The 23122-nt window shown below is 39.3% G+C and overlaps 1 protein-coding gene across 2 annotated transcripts in view; it reads left to right on the top strand.

Moving 5' to 3' along the window:
• The window catches only part of RAD50 (RAD50 double strand break repair protein), a 75046-nt gene that overhangs the window by 38692 nt on the left and 13232 nt on the right, over positions 1–23122 (top strand). For both annotated transcript variants that reach the window (XM_070415032.1, XM_070415033.1), the window contains exons 14-21: positions 4814–5003; positions 5491–5617; positions 6039–6232; positions 8273–8383; positions 10061–10153; positions 10424–10537; positions 12571–12698; positions 16491–16715. In XM_070415032.1, the coding sequence (XP_070271133.1) occupies positions 4814–5003; positions 5491–5617; positions 6039–6232; positions 8273–8383; positions 10061–10153; positions 10424–10537; positions 12571–12698; positions 16491–16715 (1182 nt within the window). The remainder of the gene's footprint in view (positions 1–4813; positions 5004–5490; positions 5618–6038; positions 6233–8272; positions 8384–10060; positions 10154–10423; positions 10538–12570; positions 12699–16490; positions 16716–23122) is intronic.

Here is a 23122-nt window from a genome sequence, read left to right as displayed (position 1 = left end):
GACAAGAAGAAACAATGATTTTCTTTTTGTTTCCTTTTTTGTTTTCTTCTAAAGGTAAATTTGCTTCTTAATCTAGTTACAGGGCAGACAGATATAATCTGTGTCTCTGTGTTAATTTCATTCCTCAGATTTGGCTTGAGGGCAGAAATTTTGACAGATTTAGAACTGTTTGCTGATAATTTAACTTTCTAAACCCAGCAAAAGAATTAAATTACTGAAAAGCTCTCCCAGCAGACAAATTTTAAACTGTATTACAGCCCTGGCTGGTGTGGCTCAGTTGGTTGGGTGTCATCCCTTGCACCAAAAGGTTGCTGGTTTGATTCCCGTTCAGGGCACATGCCTGGGTTGCGGGCTCAATCCCTGGCAGGGATCGTGCAGGAGGCAGCCGATTGATGTTTCACTGTTACATTGATGTTTCTTCCTCTCTCTCCCGGTCTCTCTAAAAATCAATAAAATATAAGAAACTGTATTATGTTTTTCCCACTCTAAAAAGGAATGAATCCTAGATGATTTCTAGTGTTTGTTTTTCCCTTGCTTGTGCAAGAAATTCAAATGATAGTCTATTTGTAAATCAAATCAGAAAGTATGTGATGATTGCCTTGTCTCCCAGAACAGAGCACAGAGCTGGTCAGAGAAACCAATGACATGACCCTCAAGGAGCTGATGCCCCAAGAAAGGAAACAAGCTTTAGAGTTAGATAAAGTACTTGGTTAGTTCAAACAAATGCATTATTTAGGAAGAGAGAAGTCAGTGGACTACAGAATGCGAATAGGATTTAGAGAACAAGGTAGGAGGGAGAATGTAAACCACAGGGAAACTGGTTAAACTCAGTTAAGAAAAGGAAAGGGGAGAGGGAATTGAGAACATGATGTATAAAAGGATGGAGAGCATGACCTGTGCTGCAATAGAAGCGTCATCTGGAGTTTAGGGAGTTATTTATAGGAATTGATTCCCATAAATTGGGAAGATAGTACTAGATTATGTTCAGGTCTAGTTATAGCTGTCTCTGATAGGTGATGAGGAGTCATTCTGAGGGATTTAATCAACAGTGTGTTTTAGGAAAATTGATCTAATGTTAATGTATTGAATAGATGAGAGTGAAAAAAAACACGCGAAAACTCTGGAAGCAGAAAAACCAAGAGGGTCTGTTGTCCTGGAAAACCAAAGAGGAATTTCAGGAAAAGCAGGAAAGGTTTAAGATGTGCTTTGTGGTAGCCAGCCTCCATGATGGCCCCCAATGATCCTGGCTTTCACAGTCTTGTTCCAGGATTGGTCTGTGTGACCAAGAAAATACGACAGAAGTGATAACATGTCCCTTCTAGGACTAGGTTATATAAGGCACTCAAGCTTCCTGCTCTCCTTTTTTCTCTCCTGGATCATCTGGATCTCGGGAAAGCCAGTTGTCATGTGGTGAGCAGAGCAGGGACCCACTTGGTGAGGACTTAAGGCCTTTGAACAACCACATGAGTGAGGGTACCATTTGGAAGCATAGTCTCTAGCAGTTACTTCTTGAGTGACTGCAGCCCTGGCCTTCAGCTTGAGTGCAACTTCAACAAGAAACCCAAATCAGAAGTATCCAGATATCTGCTCCTGATTATCTTACTGTGAGAAATAAGTGCTGTCATTTTAAGCTGCTAAATTTTGGGCTGTTTCGTTTTGCAGCAGTAAATAATATAATTATCAAGGTAAAACCAGATTATTGCCGGCTATAGAGAGAATGTGATAGGAGACAAAGGCAGTAGTTTGAGAATGAAAAGAAAGAGGAGAAGTAGATCGAAGATGGCGGCGTAGGTAAACACCGGAGACCGCTGCCGCAAACAACCATTTCAAAAATACAACTAAAAGACTGAACGGACATCACCCAGAACCACAGGAAGGCTGGCTGAAGAGAGACTCTACAACTAGAAGGAAAGAGAACAGCAAATCGAGGCTCAGAGGCGGCGCAGTGTGGAAAATACAAAGGTACCGAGGTGCGCGCGCAAAGCGGGCTGGTGGCTGAGGGCGCGGTTGTCGTTTTTGGTCGGGAGTGAGTCTCAGACTCTGGGCTCCAGATCCGGGCGAGTCTCTAGGGACCCAGACTCAAACGGGAGAAGCGGGATTATCCGGCATCAGTTGGAACCTGAGGGCAGCTTTCTCTCCGAAGTTTGCAGCGGCTGCCGGGGTTCTGAGAAGCAGAGCCTCTGGGAACGGGACTGAGCGTGGCCATAACTGCTCCCTCCGCCCGCCCTGTTGATCCCGCCCCGCCCAAAGCCTGCGCACAGCCATTTGCCGATCGCCTCAGGCAAAGGCTGGATTAGCGCCTCCCCAGAAGGCAGACGTTTTCCATACAGCTGATTCCTATAGCCAGTCGGCCTGGTGGTCAAACCCCTCTAGTGTTAACTACAACAATTAAGGTTTGGCTAGAACAAGACTGCGCACAGAGACCACAAGGGGGTGCACCAAGAAAGCATAAAAGATGCGGAGACAAAAAAACATGACAGAAATGGAGGATATGGAGCTAAGAATCGCAATTTTGAGGGCTTGCCATAAATTTGTGCAGAACCTCACGAAAACTAATGAGACCCTCGATGCTACGATAAAGAAATTAGAAAGTAAGCATACACGGACTGAAATAAAGAATATTATACCAAATAGCAGACCAGAGGAGCACAATAATCAAACAAAAGATTCGACAAAAAACACCCAATTGGAAAAGCAAAATGAAAAAAGAATCCGAAAGTGTGAAGATAGTGTAAGGAGCCTCTGGGACAGCTTTAAGCGGTCTAATATCAGAATTATTGGAGTGCCAGAAGATGAGAGACAGCAAGATATTGAAAACCTATTTCAAGAAATAATGGCAGAAAACTTCCCCCATCTGGAGAAAGAAATGGACTTACAGGTCCAAGAAGCGCAGAGAACCCCAAACAAAAGGAATCCAAAGAGGACCACACCAAGACACATCATCATTAAAATGCCAAGAGCAAAGGACAAAGAGAAAATCTTAAAAGCAGCAAGAGAAAGAGGCTCAATTACCTACAAGGGAATACCCATACGACTGTCAGCTGATTTCTCAACAGAAACTTTGCAGGCCAGAAGGGAATGGCAAGAAATATTCAAAGTGCTGAACACCAAGAACCTACACCCAAGATTACTTTATCCAGCAAAGCTATCATTCAGAATTGAAGGTCAGATAAAGAGCTTCACAGATAAGGAAAAGCTAAAGGAGTTCATCACCGCCAAACCAGTATTATATGAAATGCTGAAAGGTATCCTTTAAGAAGAGGAAGAAGAAGAAAAAGGTAAAGATACAAATTATGAACAACAAACATGCATCTATCAACAAATGAATCTAAGAATCAAGTGAATAAATAACCTGTTGTACAGAATGAACTGGTGATTATAATAGAATCAGGGACATAGAAAAGGAATAGACTGACTATTCTTGGGGGGAAAAGGGGTGTGGGAGATGCGGGAAGTGACTGGACAAAAATCATGCACCTATGGATGAACACAGTGGGTGGGGAGTGAGGGTGGAGGGTGGGATGGGAGCTGGAAGGAGGGGAGTTATGGGGGGAAAAAAGAGGAACAAATGTAATAATCTGAACAATAAAGATTTAATTAAAAAAAAACAAAAAAAAAAAAAAAAAAAAGAAAGAGGAATAAGGCAGTATCTTGAGAAGAAAAAGATCAAATAAAAGATAAAATTTAAAGTTGATAGAAATTCCATGTCAAGGAAATTTGAGCTTAATTCTTTGTCATACTGACATACTATAAATAGCAGAAATCAACATTGTGTTATATTTTGGGGCTCTTGTCATCACAGCTCCCATTTTCAGAGTAAGGTGCCTGGTGCCTACCTTATTCAATGTTGTAGTTTCATAATTCTTTGTGTATTGTAACTTTCGTAACCCATAGTTTTCAGTGTGAATTGTGTCTACACTTCTCTATTAAAACATAAAAGTGTTTAATAAAATAATGAGAGTGAAAAAAATAATATATATGTGGGGCTAGTACCTGCCATATTAGCTAGAGAAGCAACAGTAGGCTGGACTGACAGCTTTTGTACCTAAAACTCATGTAGCATTTGGCTGAGTGGTTGGTTGCTTTCCTTCTTTCCATCATTTTTTTTAAACCTTTTCTTTAGAAAAAAATTTTAGACTTATAGGAAAATTACAAAAATAGTACAGAGAATTTACATATACCCTTCACCTAGCTTCTCGTGATGATCAGAATTTATGTAACCATAATTAACATTGGTATAATGCTATTACCTAAATTACCGTATTTGAATTTCAGCAGTCTTTCCATTAATGTCCTTTTTTGTTTCAGGATCCAAACCTGGATTCCACATTGCATGTAGTTCTTATTTCTCCTTAGGCTCCTGTGGTCTGTAACAGTTCTTCAGTCTTTCTCTTTCATGGCCTTGACACTTCTAATGAGTGTGATCGGTTAATTTGTAGAATATCTGTTTGACAAACAGCACAGTAATAATTGTTGCAAGCAACATCTAACAATGGATAGTAAAATCAATGGGCAGAAGTTTGAGGAGAAACAGGATATTTACACAGTCTCAATCAGTGTATCTCCTAAGTATATTAACTATAAAAAGGAAAATAATAACTTTATAATGGATGGATCTGGCTAACACCATCTTAACCAAGTGAATAAGTTTAACATCTCCAGTAATAAGACATACTGACATGTACCCATCGATATGTGCCCTGAGAAGGATACGTGATATCACTTTTATATTATTGCCAAAAAATACATAACCTCAATCTCACAATGAGAAAACATTAGATAGCTTATTTTTAATTGTGTGTTTTCTGTTAAGGCAAAGCATAATTGATTTGAAAGAGAAGGAAATACCAGAATTAAGAAACAAACTGCAGAATGTCAATAGAGATATACAGCGCCTGAAGAATGACATAGAAGAACAGGAAACACTCTTGGGTACAATAATGCCTGAAGAAGAAAGTGCCAAAGTGTGTCTCACAGATGTTACAATTATGGAGAGATTTCAGGTATGCTGATTGTAGTTAATACTACAAAAAACTTATAGCAAGGCAGCAAAAAACTTGTTTCATGGTGGTTTGAATGTGAAGTGTGAGAGTGTTAAAAACAGTAGCTGGTGTTCAGGTACACATCATGGTTAGAGTTCCCCATTCTGAATTATTTATAAACTAGAGGCCCAGTGCACAAATTCGTGCATAGGTGGAGTCTGCCAGCCAGCCGGCGGGGAGAGGCCATGGGCAGTTGGCCGGCCAGCCCCATCCCATGGTCGAACTCATGGTCAAGGGGACAATTTGCATATTAGCCTTTTATTATATAGGATTATGAAAAATAGCCCTGTTTGTTTCCATTTTCAGTCTGCTTCCTTTTGCTTATATCATTGAAATTATTTAAAATTAATTTTATTTCCTCCTATCAAATTTTGTTCAAATTATATATGAAAGCAGTTATAAATTGCAGTAAATTTCTTAAAAGAAATAACTTTGTTTTATTCTTAAGATGGAACTTAAAGATGTTGAAAGAAAAATTGCACAACAAGCAGCTAAGCTACAAGGACTAGACTTAGATAGAACTCTTCAACAAGTAAACCAAGAAAAACAAGAAAAACAACACAAATTAGATACAGGTAATATAGCCCATTTCCTCATATTCCCATTAAAGACATCAACATTCCCAGCTTTTGCTTTTCACCCAAATTTTACACCTGTTATGTGGATAAGAACTTTCTTTCCTTCTTCCAATCCACAGTATATTCACTTTTTTCAGAAGTATCACTTCTGTTTCCTTGCTTTGTACAACAGATTTTGAATGATGAGTATCGAGTGAGCTGTACTCTTTCTCAATCATACCTGCCCTGTGAGTGGCCAGGAGGGGACAGAAAGATGGTTTGGGGGCTGGAGGGTTCTAGTGGCACTTTTGTTGCTGTGGGTGGGACCCGTAGAAACTTGCCTTTGTGAATTCCATAGACCTATAACACTGGAAGGATGCTGCTCAGAGCATTTTCTATACTCTTACATTAATCACTGTGTCCATATGTTTTTGTGCAGTTTCCAGTAAGATTGAATTGAATCGTAAGCTTATACAGGACCAGCAGGAACAGATTCAACACCTAAGAGGTGTAACAAATGAACTTAAATCAGAGAAACTTCAGATATCCACTAATTTACAACGTCGTCAGCAACTGGAGGAGCAGACTGTGGAATTATCCACTGAAGTTCAGTCCTTATACAGAGAGATAAAGGTAAGAACATTTGTATGTGTTTAATTACTTCAAATGTATGAAATGTTCTTTATTGGTATAGCGGCTAGAATTATGGATATTGTGAAGATAAAATGAAAATGGTATAATAATTCTTTGTGTGGCTCCTGGGTGACAGAACTTGTACTCATAGTACTAAAGATGTTTGGAAGAAGAATTTTGGTCATAATAAGGAAGAATTGGCTGCCTGGTTAACTTAGTAGAGAATGTCTTGTTATTGGAGGTGGTCAGGTGGTGGGTAACTAACTCCATGTAAGTATTCCTCCATGTGAAGTTCATCTTAATTCTATATCCACGGCCAACACTGCCTTAGTCATAGCACTTTCTCTATTTGATTCGAGATGTAGTCTTGGAATTCTTCCCCAAACAGTGAACATGTGGAATTGATTTGTCACATGAAATGGAACCCATTTGGAATCCCTCATCTCGAGTAATAAAATCTAAAACCCAACCCATTAAGTTTTTAAACAGTTTTAGAAACAACAATCTCATTTAGGTTTTTATACTTATACACATTCAGTAAGCACTAAATATATTATTGAGTCCTGCCTGGTTTGGCTCAGTGGATAGAGCATCGGCCTACAGACCGAAGGGCCCCAGGTTCAATTCCAGCCAATCAATGATTCCTTCTCATCATTGATGTTTCTATCTCACTCTTCCTCTCCCTTCCTCTCTGAAGTCAATAAAATATATTTAAAAATATATATGTATATATATTATTGAATCCATAATTACTGTGTTTCTTAAGTATTTTGGATTACAAATTATCAGAGGCTTATAGTATATCAAATAGTACTACCATACATTTATATAATTTTTTAGTGTTTATAAAGTAATGTGACAATAAGCTATTTAGATCTAAGTAACCCTGTTGAGATATGTGACTAAATCCCCTATTATAGAAAAAGAAATTGAGACTTTTAGATGTCCCATAACTTACCCATGTTCATGGAGCTAGTAAGAGGCAGGTTAATTTCAGATGTTAGGTCTACAGACATCAAAGACATTAGACTTCCCACCAGTGATGGCGAACCTTTTGAGCTCGGCGTGTCAGCATTTTGAAAAACCCTAACTTACTCTGGTGCCGTGTCACATATAGAAATTTTTTGATACTTGCAACCATAGTAAAACAAAGACTTATATTTTTGATATTTATTTTATATATTTAAATGCCATTTAACAAAGAAAAATCAACCAAAAAAATGAGTTCGCGTGTCACCTCTGACACGCATGTCATAGGTTCGCCATCACTGCACTACATCATACCACTTCCCAATATGATAAAATACACCTGTGTTGAAGTAATACTAAATAATCATTTCTACTTTTGTGGATTCATTATATATTTTTAGGATCTTAAAATGCTTAAGGATCATTGTTTTTTAACAGGGGTTATCATATAATTATGCTGTAGATATGTTACAAGGCCAAATAATGCAGACTTTCGATTAGTAAACTAGTTTGTTACTTGAAAGCCCTTTTCCTTCCAAAATAGGTGTGGACACATCAGTGATATCAGTGTGTACAGTACACTTTTGTTAAGATAAAACTACTTAATCTTACTTAGCAAAGTAAGCTTAAGGACAAATGTGTCCTGTCTGTAAGAGAGAAACCTGGAGTGAATGAACTTTGCTATTTTTTGGTGACACAGTTGACATGAGCCTCTGCAGACTCCTAAAAACTTATACCTGAAGCCAGCCGTTCATATAATTGGGAGTACATGGTGTAGTTTAAGAATCAAGACAATGGCTGTAGCAGTATAGCATAGTGGCTCACAGAGACTCTCGAGCTAAATGGGATTTGACTCCTGGCTCCTTTATTTACTGGCTGTTGTGATCCTGGAGAAGTCATTTCTATACCTATTTACTCATCTGAAATATGGGATGAAAATAATGGTACTTCCTCAGAGGGTTGTTAAAGAGGCAAATGAGTTTCTTTTTAAAGCCTGGCACATAGGAGAGTGCTTGTATGACTGTAAAATCTGACCCTAAAATAAGATAATGGAATGTTTTTTGTTTTTAGGATGCTAAAGAGCAGATAAGCCCTTTGGAAATAACACTGGAAAAGTTCCAGCAGGAGAAAGAAGAATTAATCTTCAAAAAAAATACAAGCAACAAAATAACACAGGATAAAGTAATATTTCCTTTCTATATTTACTTACCAATATATATATTAAACATTATGTTCAGAGCACCATATTGGACATCATTATTTCCCATGAAATTAAAAGTACAAGATAAATAGTATTTTCAGATTTGTGACATAATCTTGACATTAAAAATTCTTGTTAAAATAAGGATTAAACTTGTAACTAGTTTCTTGATCTATCATAGAAGCTGAGAAGTAAAACTATTTAATTCAATTCCATACGTGATAAAGGGAATTATCTGAGATAATAAAATGTGCTGGTGATGAAAACTAGAACCCAAAGCTCCTAACTTTCAAGCCAATGTTTCACTGTGCTCTCCTATTAAGTTTTTGTTACCTTAATACGAGGTGTACCGGTTAAAAATGCAGATTTTGTAATCAAAGAAAACACAATAATTTCAAGAGAAACATCAAAAGTGCTTCATTCAAAGTAATGTCCATCTCTCGCTACACATTTCCCCCATCTTTCAGGTTAATTTGTGGATACTGTCCCAGTAGAACTTTTCTTGTTTTGAGACAAACCATTCAGACATCCAATTTTCCACTTCTTTGTACGTTTTGAAGTGCTGCTCAGAAAGTGCGTGTGCCATCAATAGGAACAAGTGGTAGTCTGAAGGAGCAAGGTCTGGTGAATACAGCGGGTGGGTTAATACTTCCCAGGCAAGATCTTTTAACGTGTCTTTAACTGGTTTTGAAGTGTGTGATGGTGTGTCATGATGAAACAAAATTACTTTGCCGTGTCTTCTGGCCCATTCTGGTCATTTCATGATCAAATCGTGGTTCAAATTGATTATTTGTTATCAGTAGCGATTAGTATTAATGGTTTCACCTGGTTTTAGAAGCTCATAATATACCACACCTTCCTGATCCCACCAAATGCAGAGCATTGTCTTCGTTCAGAAGCGATTTGGCCTTGCAGTCGATGTTGATAGTTGACCTGGATCAGCCCATGATTTTGTGCATTTGGGATTCTCAAAATAAATCCACTTTTCATCGCCAGTCACAATTCGATGCAAAAAAGACTTTCTTTCGTGCCGTTGAAGCAACATTTTACTGATGACTTTTCGGTTTTCCACTTGTCTTTTGTTCAGTTGATATGGCAACCATTTTCCTTCCTTTAAGATCTTTTCCATTGCTTGTAAACGATTGGGAAATTGTTTGCTGAGCAACGTTTAATCTTTCTGCAAGTTGTTTTTGAGTTTCACACTCATCTTCATCCAATAATGCTTATAATTGTTGGTCTTCAAACTTTTTCAGTTGACCTGGACGTTCTTTGTCTTTCACATCGAAATCATCACTTTTAAAGCGTTTAAATCAGCGTTCACAAGTATCTTGAGATGGAGCATGTTCACCATAATCTTCCCGAAGTATACAATAACTTTTTCTTCAAAATAATGAATTAAAACTTCTCGCAAATGCTCGTTTTTAAGTGTAAAAATATCTATGATGTTAACACCTTCAGCAAATTTGACATAGAAGTTTTGAAGCTTGCTGTCAATACAACAAAATAGCATACATACCAAATCACATATATATCAACATGTGTAACTCCATCTATTGAAAAAAAATCGTCATTATTAACTGGTACACCTAGTATTTCCTTGGAAATAAATCTTAAATGCTCTGGTCCTCAATCAATGTGTTTAATAACTTTTTCTATAGATGAATGATATGAAAGAGAAGGTTAAAAATATTCACGGCTATGTGAAAAACATTGAGAATTATATTCAAGATGGGAAAGACGACTATAAGAAGGTAATTTAAAACTTAAATCTTATTTATTTATAGTATTATTTCTTGTGCTTAAAGAAATTTTCTCCGTCCAACCTCAGAGAGAAAGCGTGGGGGCCGGGGGGTAAGAGATCAATCAAAGGACTTGTATGCAAGCATATTAGCAAAACCAATGGACACGGACACTAGGGCAGTGGGGGCTTGTCCTGGAGGCGGGAGTGTGGTGGGGGGGTCAATCGCGGGGAAAAGGAGACATATGTAATACTTAAACAATTAAAATTTTCTTTTTTATAGCAAAAAGAAACTGAACTTAATAAAGTAATAGCTCAACTAAGTGAAAGCGAGAAACACAAAGAAAAGATAAATACCGATATGGGAATCATGAGACAAGATATTGATACACAGAAAGTAAGTCTTCTTTGCTTGTGTCTTAATGGTATCACTTATACCAGTGGTCGGCAAACTCATTAGTCAACAGAGCCAAATATCAACAGTACAACGATTGAAATTTCTTTTGAGAGCCAAATTTTTTAAACTTAAACTATATAGGTAGGTACATTGTTATTAACTTAATTAGGGTACTCCCAAGCGGGCCTTTGCTAAAAACGTCCTCAATCTGAAGGGTCAACCTCAGCGAATGTACCCCCACTTCTTCTAACGCCACTTCTTCAAAATAGACTCGCCCAGGCTGAAAACCAACTTCTGCACACGGGCCACGAAGTTTCAATCGCACTGTACATGCGCGCCCGCACATGGTATTTTGTGGAAGAGCCATACTCAAGGGGCCAAAGAGCCGCATGTGGCTCATGAACCGCGGTTTGCTGACCACTGACTTATACCAGTAACATTTTTTAAAACTTTTATGTTCAATAGATCCATATAGTAGAGAATATCAGTTTTTTAAAAATGGAGTTATTTTATGCAGTATTGAAAGCCAATTCCAGTGTTATGTAATACTAGATAAAAGAAAGCAATAGCATAGTCTCTTGTTCCTAATAAGGAAAAAGTACACAGATAATCTCCCATGGAAGAATCTTGGAGTGTCACAGCAGCTGCAGTGGTGCATTAAGTTGCCTTGGCAGCAAAAGGACAGTTACAACCATATCATGGTAGTCACTTTTAACTGCTTATAATGATCCCTGTAATAGATAAGTATATATTTATATTATGATTACCAGGAAAACTGATGACAGTTGGGGGGAAAACCCACAAAATAGTGATTTATAGATGGGCAGGGTTGGATATGAACACTAAACTTGAGAGAAAAATCCTTCCATGCTTCTCTCCCACCTTCAAATTCATTTTCCCTGGTGACTCTGTGCTGTTATTGTTGGTTAACAAGATATTGCCAAAGATCTGCCTCTCCCTCCCACTTCCCACATAACTCTTGAGTTTATCTCAGCAGCTAGGGTCACTGACGGAGGAACCTAGCTCCCTCTTTGAGAAGTATTGACTTTGAACTTGTGATGAGTTTTCTATATTCAGGCTTTTATGGTCCAAACCAACATTGTTTCTACAGGATATTTTTTTCTCTAAATTTCAAAGAATCAACTTATAATGTTTATCTCACAATATAGTCCATTGTAACCACTGGGAAACCTACTGAAATAATTGTGTTGGCATTGCTGCTGCTGCTAAGTGATTAGGTCTCTTTCAGGACAAAACTGCTCAATAAGAACAGCCAACTTTTAAATTTTCAGTTCAATTCAATGGCCATGGAAATCTCGTCAAGTAAATATTTACTATTTTTGTGGCACTTCTTACTGCCTTGTATGATTTGTTATTTGTTAGCTTGAAGGTAAAGATCTTATCTGACATACTTAATAGAATGAATCTAGCCAGTTTGGCTCAGTGGCTAGAGCGTCAGCCTGGGGACTGAAGGGTTCCAGGTTCAATTCTGGCCAAGGGCACATGCCTGGGTTGTGGGCTCAATCCCCAGTAGGGGGCGTGCAGGAGGCAGCCGATCAATGATTCTCTCTCATCATTGATATTTCTATCTCTCCCTCTTCCCTCTCTGAAATCAAAGAAATATATTTTTAAAAAATAGAATCTAACAGTATTGGCACATAGGCAAAAATACAAGTAGGCAAAAAAAAATTGAGTGGGGACATTAATAGTAGTATTGTTAGCTTGTGATTTTTTTTTTTCAATCAGATTTTTTATTGTGGAGTTCCTATGCAAGGTGATCCAATGGGGTACAGGTATAAAATATTTAATTAGTTACAGTTGTTATTTCATTGTGTAAATTTCTGTTCTCATTTATATGTGCAATCCAGATTAGTCCAGGTTGTAGATTCCTTCACCCTGGCTTATTCTCCCTCTATTGAGTTTAACACGATTCTAAGTAAGGCAGAATTAGTACTACCTGCCAGCAGTTGCCTGTTATGAATCGCATGTTGGTAACTTGATCATTTTTTAACTGGTTTAATATTTACATTTAGATACAAGAAAGATGGCTGCAGGATAATCTTACATTAAGAAAAAGAAATGAAGAACTAAAAGAAGTTGAAGAAGAAAGAAAACAACATTTGAAGGAAATGGGTCAAATGCAGGTCTTACAACTGAAAAAGTATGTTTTTTAAAAATAGTCTTTAGTTTAAATAAAGGACTATTATTGAATGTGAAGAATATTTAATATGTGTTTTTTTAAAATAATTTAAGCCTTTAGCCTAAATGTCCCTTGAGACTTACAGGAAGTTTTTATACAAATATATTTCATGGCCTTATGAATTAAATTATGGAAGAAGTGATACAGAATTTAAAGTTACACTACAGTGGTGGACAGAATTAAAAATGCCAAGTCCCCAGGTTTCTGTTAGTCTGCTTTACAAGATAATGGTACCAAGCAAAAACAATATATGGCCCTAACCGGTTTGGCTCAGTGGATAGAGCGTCGGCCTGCAGACTGGAGGGTCCCAGGTTCGATTCCGGTCAAGGGCATGTACCTTGGTTGCGGGCACATCCCCAGTGGGGAGTGTGTAGGAGGCAGCTGATCGATGTTTCTCTCTCATCGACATTTCTAGCTCTCTATCCCTCTCCCTTCCTCTCTGTAAAAATATCAATAAAATATATTTTAAAAAAAACAAAAAACAATATATGACCTATGAACCCTGCCTGGGTCAGAGCTTGTGCAATTTATAATACTGCCAAAGTGATTTGACATTGGAGACCCATCTTGGATGGTTTTAGTTATAATTATACTAGAGGCCTGGTACACGAATTCGTGCATGGATGTGGTCCAGCCAGTCTGCCCCTATGGGGGCCCATCAGGATGGGCTGGCCAGGGGGAGGGACCTTGGTGGTTGGCTGGCCAGCCCCGCCCCCAATTGGGGTGTTGGGGGCCCATCAGGGGCCGGGCTGGCTGGGGGGTTGGAGGTGGGGAGGATTGGGGCCGGGATCAGGCTGGTTAGCTGCCGCAGTATGTGTCATAGCCACCAGTCGTTCTGGTTGTTCTGCCATTCAGGTCGCTGGGCTTTTACTAGTGTGTATATATATATATATAGATGACAACCAGGCAGATTTGTGTGGTTTTTTTCTTAAGATTGTCCTGATTCTTCTTTCATCTAGTTTTATTGGTACTTACTGCAGTGTCTACCTTTCTGGTGCAGCAGAAAAGATTTTGTTCTTGCCTTGTCTGCCTTAGAGTCAGTTGCCTTAAGAATTCTGTAAGAACTCGGTTGATGCTAAGGCATTAGACTGGTATAAATGGCTATACTCACCAAATTGATTTTTTAACGGCCTCAGTTGATTAAATTTAGGTCTCTCATTCAGCCATTCCTTATAGATTTTTCATTTGTTTGACTTTACCCAGAAATATGAATCAAAGAATGCTTTAGGTTTTCTAAAGTATATAGTAAACTGAAATCTACACTAATAAAAGAGAAACATGGTAATTAGCGTACGACCGCTACCCTTCTGATTGGCTAATCAGCGTATCCTTATGCAAATTAACTGTCAGCCAAGATGGCGGCCGGCAGCCATGCACTGAAGCGAGCAGGGAGGCTTCCTTGCTCCAGTGACTGCAGACTGCAACGTTCCCCGCCTGACTTGCAGGCCTCTGAGCTGGCAGTTTGAAACATTCTAACAAATATAGCCGGCTGGGATCTCAGAGCTGAAGTTATACATTGTTTCGATTATAGAACGCTCAGCAGTGGAAGCCTCAGAGCTAGAGCCAGAGCTAAAGCTGGCCAAGAAGAAAAAAAGAAAAAGAAAAAAGGAGTGGTTGGGAGCTTCCCGCCAGCCTGAAAGCAGTCAAAACCGCCAGCCTGAAAGCAGCCCCCAGCCCCTCACCCAGACTGGCCAGGCACCCCAGTGGGGACCCCCACCCTGATCCAGGACACCCTTCAGGGCAAACCAGCCGGCCCCCAGGCCTCTATCCTATATAGTAAAAGGGTAATATGCCTCCCAGCACCGGGATCAGCGGAGCCGGGAGGCCTCCTGGCACCAGATCAGCATGACAGGGGGCAGCGCCCAAACCCCCTGATCGCCCTGCAGCTCTGTGTGTGACAGGGGGTGGAGCCCCAACCTCCTGATCGGCCCTGCTCTGTGTGTGACAGGGTGCGGCGCCCCAACCCTCCCCCCCCCCCCCGCTCCACGGGCCCTGCTCTGTGTGTGACAGGGTAGAGCCATAACCTCCCCATCGGCCCTGCCCTGAGTGTGACAGTGGTGGCGCCCAAACCCCCTGATCCGCCCTGCTCTGTGTGTGACAGGGGGCGGTGCCCTAACTCCCCTATCAGCCCTACTCTGTGCGTGACGGGGCGGTGCCCCAACTCCCCTATTGGCCCTACTCTGTGCGTGACAGGGAGGAGCTCCCCAACCCCCTGATGGGCCCTGCTCTGTGCGTGACGGGGGGGGGGGACAAGGGGGAGGGCAGTGCCCCAACCCCCTGATTGGCCCTGCTCTGTGAGTGACAGGGGGCAGCACCCCAACCTCCTGATTGGCCCTGCTCTGTGCGTGACAGGGGGTGGCACCACAACCTCCCCATCGACCCTGCCTTGAGTGTGACAGGGGGCGGTGCCCCAACCCCCCAATCAGCCCTACCCTGAGCCCAACCAGGGGCTGCACCTAGGGATTGGGCCTGCCCTCTGCCACCCAAGAGCAGGCCTAAGCCAGCAGGTCGTTATCTCCCGAGGGGTCCCAGACTTCGAGAGGGCACAGGCCGGGCTGAGGGACCCCCCCTTCCCCCCCGAGTGCACAAATTTTTGTGCACCGGGCCTCTAGTTTTAATTTATAAAACACTACAAGTGGTTAACCCTGTTATTGGTTTAGCTGTTTAAAATCTCTTTCCTATAATGAGGAAATCATTATAGGAAACCTTTTTAGCTGGAAGAGCTATTCATCTTTAGCTTCTTCATTTTTTATACATTAGGACATTGAGACACAGGAAAAAAATTCACAGTAAATTTTGATGAAAGCCAGGAATGTGACTCAGATATCCTCGCTCAAAGCCTCCGCTCTTTAACGCTATAATGTTAGTGCTCCCGGTTGCAAGTTGGAAAAAATAAAGCTTTTAGAAGAAACTTTTAAATGAAACAATTTATTCTTTGCTACTGAAAGCAAAACCAGATTTTTTAAAATATAATTCCTTCTGTGGTTGGTATATAACAATGCTTTTTACATCCATTCAGTCTACTAAGTACGACTGGTCTTTTGCAAACCTTTCTTCAACCGGAACACAACAGAAATATCAACAAAAGGACAATCAAGCCAATTCTGTAAGGATGTTCATAAACTTGACAGCAGTGCCTGGCACACAAGAGGGTGCTTAATAAGGAACTGTTAAATGAATGAAGATTTTTTAAATCATATATTAAAAACTGTATTATCTACTAAGTTTGGGTATTTTACTTTTTTTGGTCAGAATTATGCTTGTGTGTGAGAAATTTTTTCATAGAGGAATACAAACTTTTTTTTAGTAGGTGTTACTATAGAAATTAATAGTTTGAAATAAAATTATATTTGTCTTTGACAATGTGAACAAAATTATGACACCTGTTATTCAATAACTCCTCATTGTACACTCTCAGTTCACAGTCAGAAGTTTGTGAATTTCTAATATTAATCACTAAGAGTGCTTTATTTAGTGTCTAGAATTTTCTTATTGCTCACATGTTATGAGAGTTCTTTATTCAGCACACAAAAATTAACTGTTTAGAAACCTGGATGCTTCAGGGATTTGGAAGTAAGAAAATTTTCTTTTGTACTGAAGCCTTACATAAAAAGCAAGGAAAGACTCTGTTATCATATGCTGATTGCTAAGGAGAATGCTAAATGATATTTCTCTCTAAAGAGATCTGGCTTTTCCACTTCAAGCTGCCAAAAGCTAAAAATGGTCCTCATTTGTCATTTTTCCCTTTCATAGTGAACATCAGAACTTGGAAGAAAAAATAGAAAATATAAAAAGAAGTCACAGTTTGGCAATAGGGCGACAGAAGGGTTATGAGGAAGAAATTATTCACTTTAAGAAAGAACTTCGATCACCTCAGTTTCGAGATGCCGAGGAAAAGTATAGAGAAATGATGATTGTTATGAGAACAACAGAGCTTGTGAACAAGGATCTGGACATTTATTATAAGACCCTTGACCAGTAAGTATTGGATTGGGAATTTGGTCCCCATTGTAGTGAATATCAACTAGCATATTTTAGTCATATTTCCCTCTTTTTAATTATATGTCATACATGCCAAAGAATGGAAAATACATATATTTATGTGTATACAACAAATACTGAAGTTATAAAGGTAAGTTATAAAGCATATTAATACTAAGGACTGGTCATGATACCCCTCCTCACACACACCCAATCCAAGAACTCTACCATTGTCACTAAGTGGCATCCTCTCAAATGCCCCTCTTTATCTCGGCCTCTGTCATCCCCACTCCCTGTAACCATTGGCACCGATTTTTGTTTTATATGCTTTAAAAAAATAATTTTCTCATATGCATGTAATTTGAGCTTAAAAATATATTCTGTGTACTCTTCTAGGATTTGCTTTTTTAAATTTTTTTTTTTGCTTTTGCTTATGTTGCTTAGAGCTGTCGTTCATTCATCTTCACTGATACATAGAATTCTATTGTGGGAATAGACCACTATGTATCCATTCTCCTGTACATGGACATTCAGTTGTTTCCGGGTCTTCACTGATACCACCCTTCCTGCTGGGAACATCCTTGTTATGTGTTCTGGAGCAGAGGTGTAAGAGATTCCCTAGAGCAGTGGTCGGCAAACCTTGATTCACGAGTCACATGCGGCTTTTTGGCCCCTTGAGTGTGGCTCTTCCACAAAATACCACGTGCGGGCGCTCAAGTACAGTGCGATTGAAACTTCGTGGCCCTTCATGGCCCATGCGCAGAAGTAGGTATTTTGTGGAAGAGCCACACTCAAGGGGCCAAAGAGCTGCATGTGGATGGCGAGCCGCAGTTTGCCGACCACTGCCCTAGAGTATATGTGGGGTAAAGTTTCTGGGTTGCAGGGTATGCTCAATTTTACAAAATAATGTTAAGTTTTTTGCCAAAGTTTTTTCACTAATTTGCACCACTTGCAGAATATAAGGATTTTTTAAAACACATTTTCTGACATTGATTTTTTTCAGTTTAATTTTTGCCAATCTGAGTTTAAAATGTTAAATCATTGTGGTCTTCATCTACAGTCCCCTGATTCCTAATATTGCTGAACATCTTTTTCATGTTTGACCATTTTGCTTCCTCTTTGAAATGTTTGTGTCTTCTACCTATATTTAATGTATTATTAGTTTTGGGTTTTTTTCCTTACTCCTCACCTAAGGATATGTTTATTGATTTTAGAGAGGAAGGAAGAGAGAAACATTTCGTGGCCTCTCGTATGCTCCCCACCTGGGGCTCAAACCCACAGCCTAGGTATGCACCCCGATCAGGAATCGAACCCGCAACCTTTTGGTATATGGGACGACGCTTCAACCAATTAGGTCATCCAGCCAGTGCTTTCAGTCATCTAATTATTTGAAGGTGTTCTTTATCTCTTCTGCATTTTAATTCCTTTTAAGTTATATGTATTACAAATATTTTTTTCAAACTTTTCATGTTTATCTTTTCACTTTCTTATAGTGTCTTCTAGTGGACAGATTTGATTTCGGGGTCATTGAATTTACCAGTCTTTTCTTTATGGGGTAGTTCTTTTTTTGTCTTGTTTAAGAAATCCTTCCCTACTTTCGTGTGTCCTTCTAAAAGTTTTAAAGTTTGTCTTTTCACATTTAAGTATATAATCCTAAATGGAACTTTATGTACAGCGTCAGGTAGGACTCCAGTATCACTTTTCCCCTTGTGGCTAACCAGTCGTCCTGGCTCTGTGTAGTGAGGAGCCTACCTTTTCTTTTCTTTTTTTTAAAATATATTTTATTGATTTTTTACAGAGAGGAAGGGAGAGGGAGAGAGTTAGAAACATCGATGAGAGAGAAACATCGATCAGCTGCTTCCTGCACACCCCAAACTGGGGATGTGCCCGCAACCAAGGTACATGCCCTTGGCCGGAATCGAACCTGGGACCCTTCAGTCTGCAGGCCGACGCTCTATCCACTGAGCCAATCCGGTTAGGGCGCCTATCCTTTTCTTAATGATCTGCACTGTCACTTATGTCACACATCACAATTCCATGTGTGTATGGGTCACTGCTGGGTTTTCCATCTGTTTCATTGGTCACTTTATCTATCTCTGTGCCATTGCCTAGACTGCCTTATTTCCTACATCTGCATAATACATTCAGCATATAACAGAATTTGGTTTTTTTTCTTTCTTTATTGATTAAAGTATTACATGTGTTTTTATCCCCCCATTCCAAACCCCCCAGAATTTTTTATTCAGTCTGACCAACTTGTTCTTTTCACTAGTGGATTTAGTTCTTTCAATTCACAAATTTGTTTCTGTCTTTTTTTTTTTCTACTTTCTGCCTTCTGTGAAATTTTTCTTTATTTCTCTTTTCCCTTCTTTGGGTTGTAAATGATATGTTCCACTTTAGTTATTTAGGTGTTTACCTTTAAATTTTTAACATGCATATTTTAAAATCAGATTCATTGATTCTTAAAGTGGTTCTGGAGCAGCATTATGAGTATCATCTTGGAACTTATTAGATAGGAAGGAGGGGTGGGGACTCAGTCGCACACCTACAGGGTGGAGATTAACAAAGATAGCTCAGCTTCCAAGGTCCTCCCTGAGGAGTGGGATGTGAAAATGTGGAGAAAAAGAAACCCTCCTGCCTTTTAGGTGGGATTGCAAATTGGTGCAGCCACTGTGGAAAACAGTATGGAGGTTCCTCACTAAATTAAAAATAGAGCTGCCTGTGACCCAGCAGTCCCACTTCTGGGTATTTATCCGAAGAAGTCCAAAACACCATTTTGAAAAGATACATTCACCCCTAGGTATCCATGAATAGATGGATAAAGAGGATGTGGTACATATATACAGTGGAATATTACCTTGCCGTAAAAATAAATGAAAACTTGTATTTGCAACAACAGGGATGGACCTTGAGGGTATTATGCTGGTGAAATAAGTCAGACAGAGAAAGATAAATACCATATTTCATTTCTGTGGGGAATCTAAAAAGACAAAACAAAAAAAACTCATAAATACAGAGAATAAACTGATAGTTGTCAGATGGGAAGGGATGGGAGAGATGGGTGAGAAAGATGAAGGGAGATTAAGAATGTAATGTCTAAGCCCTGGACTGTGTGTCCAGTGGTTAGAGCCTTGGCCTGCACACCGAAGGGTCACAGGTTTGATTTCCAGTCCAGGGTATGTACCTGGGTCGGAGGTTCGATCCCCAGACCCAGTTGGGGCATGTGCAGGAGGCAACCAATCAATGTATCTCTCTGACATCGATGTGTCTCTCCTTCCCTCCCTCCCTTCTCTCTAAAAAAAAATTAATGGAAAAAGTATATCCTGATGGGAATTAACAACAAAAGAATGTAATGACCAATTGGATTAATGACCAATAATACATTTAAAATGGGTAAAAGACACAAATATTTCAAAGAGGAAACAAAATAATCAAACATGAAAAGATGTTCAGCAGCATTGGAAATCAGGGATTGCAAGTGAAGATAACAAACTGCCACTTATAAAAGTAATCATGAGGTACATAAACCATAAGGTATATAAATGGCTAATTACTATTTTGTATACCTGACACTCATATAATATTGTGTCAATATTATATAATCTTAAATAAAATTTTAAGATTTTAAAATTTAAATAAAATTTTTAAAAATCAAAAACTCACTGAAATTTAAGAAACAAAAAAAGCGACCCAACCCTTGAATTTGACAAAATGGAGGTTGTTAATGATTTTGAGGTGCAATCTTAGTGGCTCGGTTGGAACTAAAGCCTTGAAGTTGGATGAGGAAAGGATGTTTGATAAGAAATGGAGACAGCGAATATAGATACTTCTTACAAAAAGTTCTTCTGTGAAGGGGAGCAAAACAATGGGGTGATAGCTTGAAGGGCCCATTTAGGTAGAAAGGTTTGGTTTTAAATTTTACTTGCACACATTCTACTATTAGGTAGCTCCTCTACTTAGTACACTGACTGCAGACCTGGTTTCATGTGTACTGACTGAATAGAACACTACTGCTAGGGGCCTCCAGCTGTTCCGCAGACCCAGAGAGCCGTGGTAGCCACAAGAAGAGGAATGTCCTCAGAAATGCACATGTTCATTCCCAAATCCCTCTTCTGTCTTCTCGTCAAGGAAAATGGAGATACCATATTCTGTCCCTCCTGCAAACAGTCCAACAGGGGAGACCATGGTAGGTGCCCCATAGTCTGTGTTTGACCTGGGCCTTTAATAATGAAGGAAGGACATTTCAGTAGAGAAAAAAATTACAGAGGCATCACGTAGCCAAGCGATGGGGGTGAGAGAGTTTGGTGTGGCCAATCAGGGGTTTCTGGGGGTAGGGAGGTACAGGGGCTTTCCAGCAATTTGGGCTTACTGAAGGAACAAATCCAAACTGAGGTCTTTATCTGGTAATCAGATGGATTCTACTAAGTGAGAGGAAAAGAATTGGTACAAATTTCCCCAAAATTGAGTCTTTGTGGGCTTGTGCTTGCAAACAGTGGCCTTCTTAAGGTTTATACTCTAAGCATTAAATTTGCCTTCTCACCTAGAAGAGAGGTCCAAAATTTCCCTCATTGTTTCACCTCTTAGAATGAAGCATGCAGTCAGTGTAGTTGTTACATTTAGCTGTCTATTTAAGGTAACACAGGAAATTAGCAATGCATTTTCAAGAAAAGCTGATTACCATCTGTTATTAGTAATCATCTAAAAACATCACTAATTGTAAGCATTGCCAATGGTCTAAGAGACTGGCACTGGCTGAGAAGAGGGAAAACATTCATCATTTAGAATGTATTGCTCCTTGTCCCTTAGTATAATATATCAATTAGAATTAAATGATTTTAGAATATGTCAGAGTACGTTGTTCAACCTTATACCAGTCTTATAGTCATTCTTCCCCAAACCTGGAAGGTTGCATATTCTGCTGAGATTCTGTGGAAACATGTAACTTTTACAGGTTTGTATCCAAGGTAACCAACTCTCTGTGTATCTGTTGAGAGTCTGGCTACTTGAATGCATGGAGGGCTTAGTCAGGGCTCATTTTTCAACCAATATTCTTGTCTTCACTGTGGATGCAGCAGTTTTACAGCACTGGGTCCCTCCAGCATCAAGCCAAAATCAAAAGATAACCAGAGACTTTTCACACTCACTGCAGTTTTTTTTTAAACCAAATGTTTATCTTGTGATAATGGTTGAACCCTTGCTTGAATTTTAAAAGCTGTTTTGTTTTGTGGTGTGTTTTTTGAGAGTCTGGCTAAAGGAAATTAGTTCAGTAGTTTTAAGAATGTAATAGTCTTAAGGGTTTTATCTAGAAAAAGTGGTCTTTTTTCTTTTAAATGTGCAACTTAAGTTTGGCAAATTAGGGATTTTGAATTTATCTCGGTAATGAAAATCATTATTAGTTTGGAACATGGTACCATTTCCTCTATATGAGAGGGCTTCTGCTAGCCTAAATGTTGGGAGACAGGAAGTTCTCACGGTGCTAAGTACCAGGGCAGCAGAGAAGAGTATTCAATGTAATCATGAATAACAATGGTCATAGCCAATTTCTTCTTAGCAAACTATATATCTCAAAGTTTGGTACAATTTTAAATACAAGGATAGAGACAATATTGTTAGAAAATGTCCTTTGTTAAATATAATCTTTTCTACTTTTTTCCAACTTTATTTTCATTAACTTAGTTTTTCATACTTCTGAACTAACATTTTTTTTATTAGTAAGGCATATTTGTATTTGGCCCTTTTAATCAATACTCAATAAAATAGCTTGAGACAATGGGGAAATCCAGTTCAAGATTTGCCATTTTATGTGCATTAGTTCAAGTTTTGCCAAAATGGTAGCTAACCTTCCTTAGTACCTGGAGATGCTTTAAATAATGAAAGAAGCAGGGCCTAGAAGGTCTTTTCCCGGCAGGTAAGGTTTCGGACTATTTAGATGATATTTTTCCAACCCCTTAGATACCTGCTCTCTAATTACTCCTATCAGACATTCAGATCTTTGCTAATGGTTAAGTCCTGATTTAAAATGTGGCCTCAGAACGGCAACAAAACCCTGAACTATGGTCCTGGGGAGGCCTAATAGGCTTCATTTGTGACATCAAACGAGAACGTATGTCCACTTAGGAAGAAGATAATTCAGAAGCTTACAGAGCTTTTCACTAAATGTCCAAGTGTGGGAGGCAGCTGGACAGCTTAGAACAAAAAGGAAAATCATCTCATTGCCGGGGCAGAAGCCCTGGTGCAAAGAGGTACTAACGGACAGTGTAGTCAGCCTAACGTGTACAGGAGATGCTGCATAAAGAAGGAAGAGGGACATGGATAGAAACAGCTGCACCAGTTACATTGGCCCCTATTTCTATTTTTCTGTCTTTTTTAAAAAATATTTTATTGATTTTTTTACAGAGAGGAAG

Source organism: Myotis yumanensis, unplaced genomic scaffold (assembly GCF_028538775.1).
Source record: "Myotis yumanensis isolate MYYU_CA2020_CCGP unplaced genomic scaffold, mMyoYum1.0.hap1 SCAF_5, whole genome shotgun sequence".
Taxonomy (NCBI): Eukaryota; Metazoa; Chordata; class Mammalia; order Chiroptera; family Vespertilionidae; genus Myotis; species Myotis yumanensis.
Note: the sequence above shows the minus strand (reverse complement) of the source record. Positions and strands in the feature narration are given on the sequence as shown.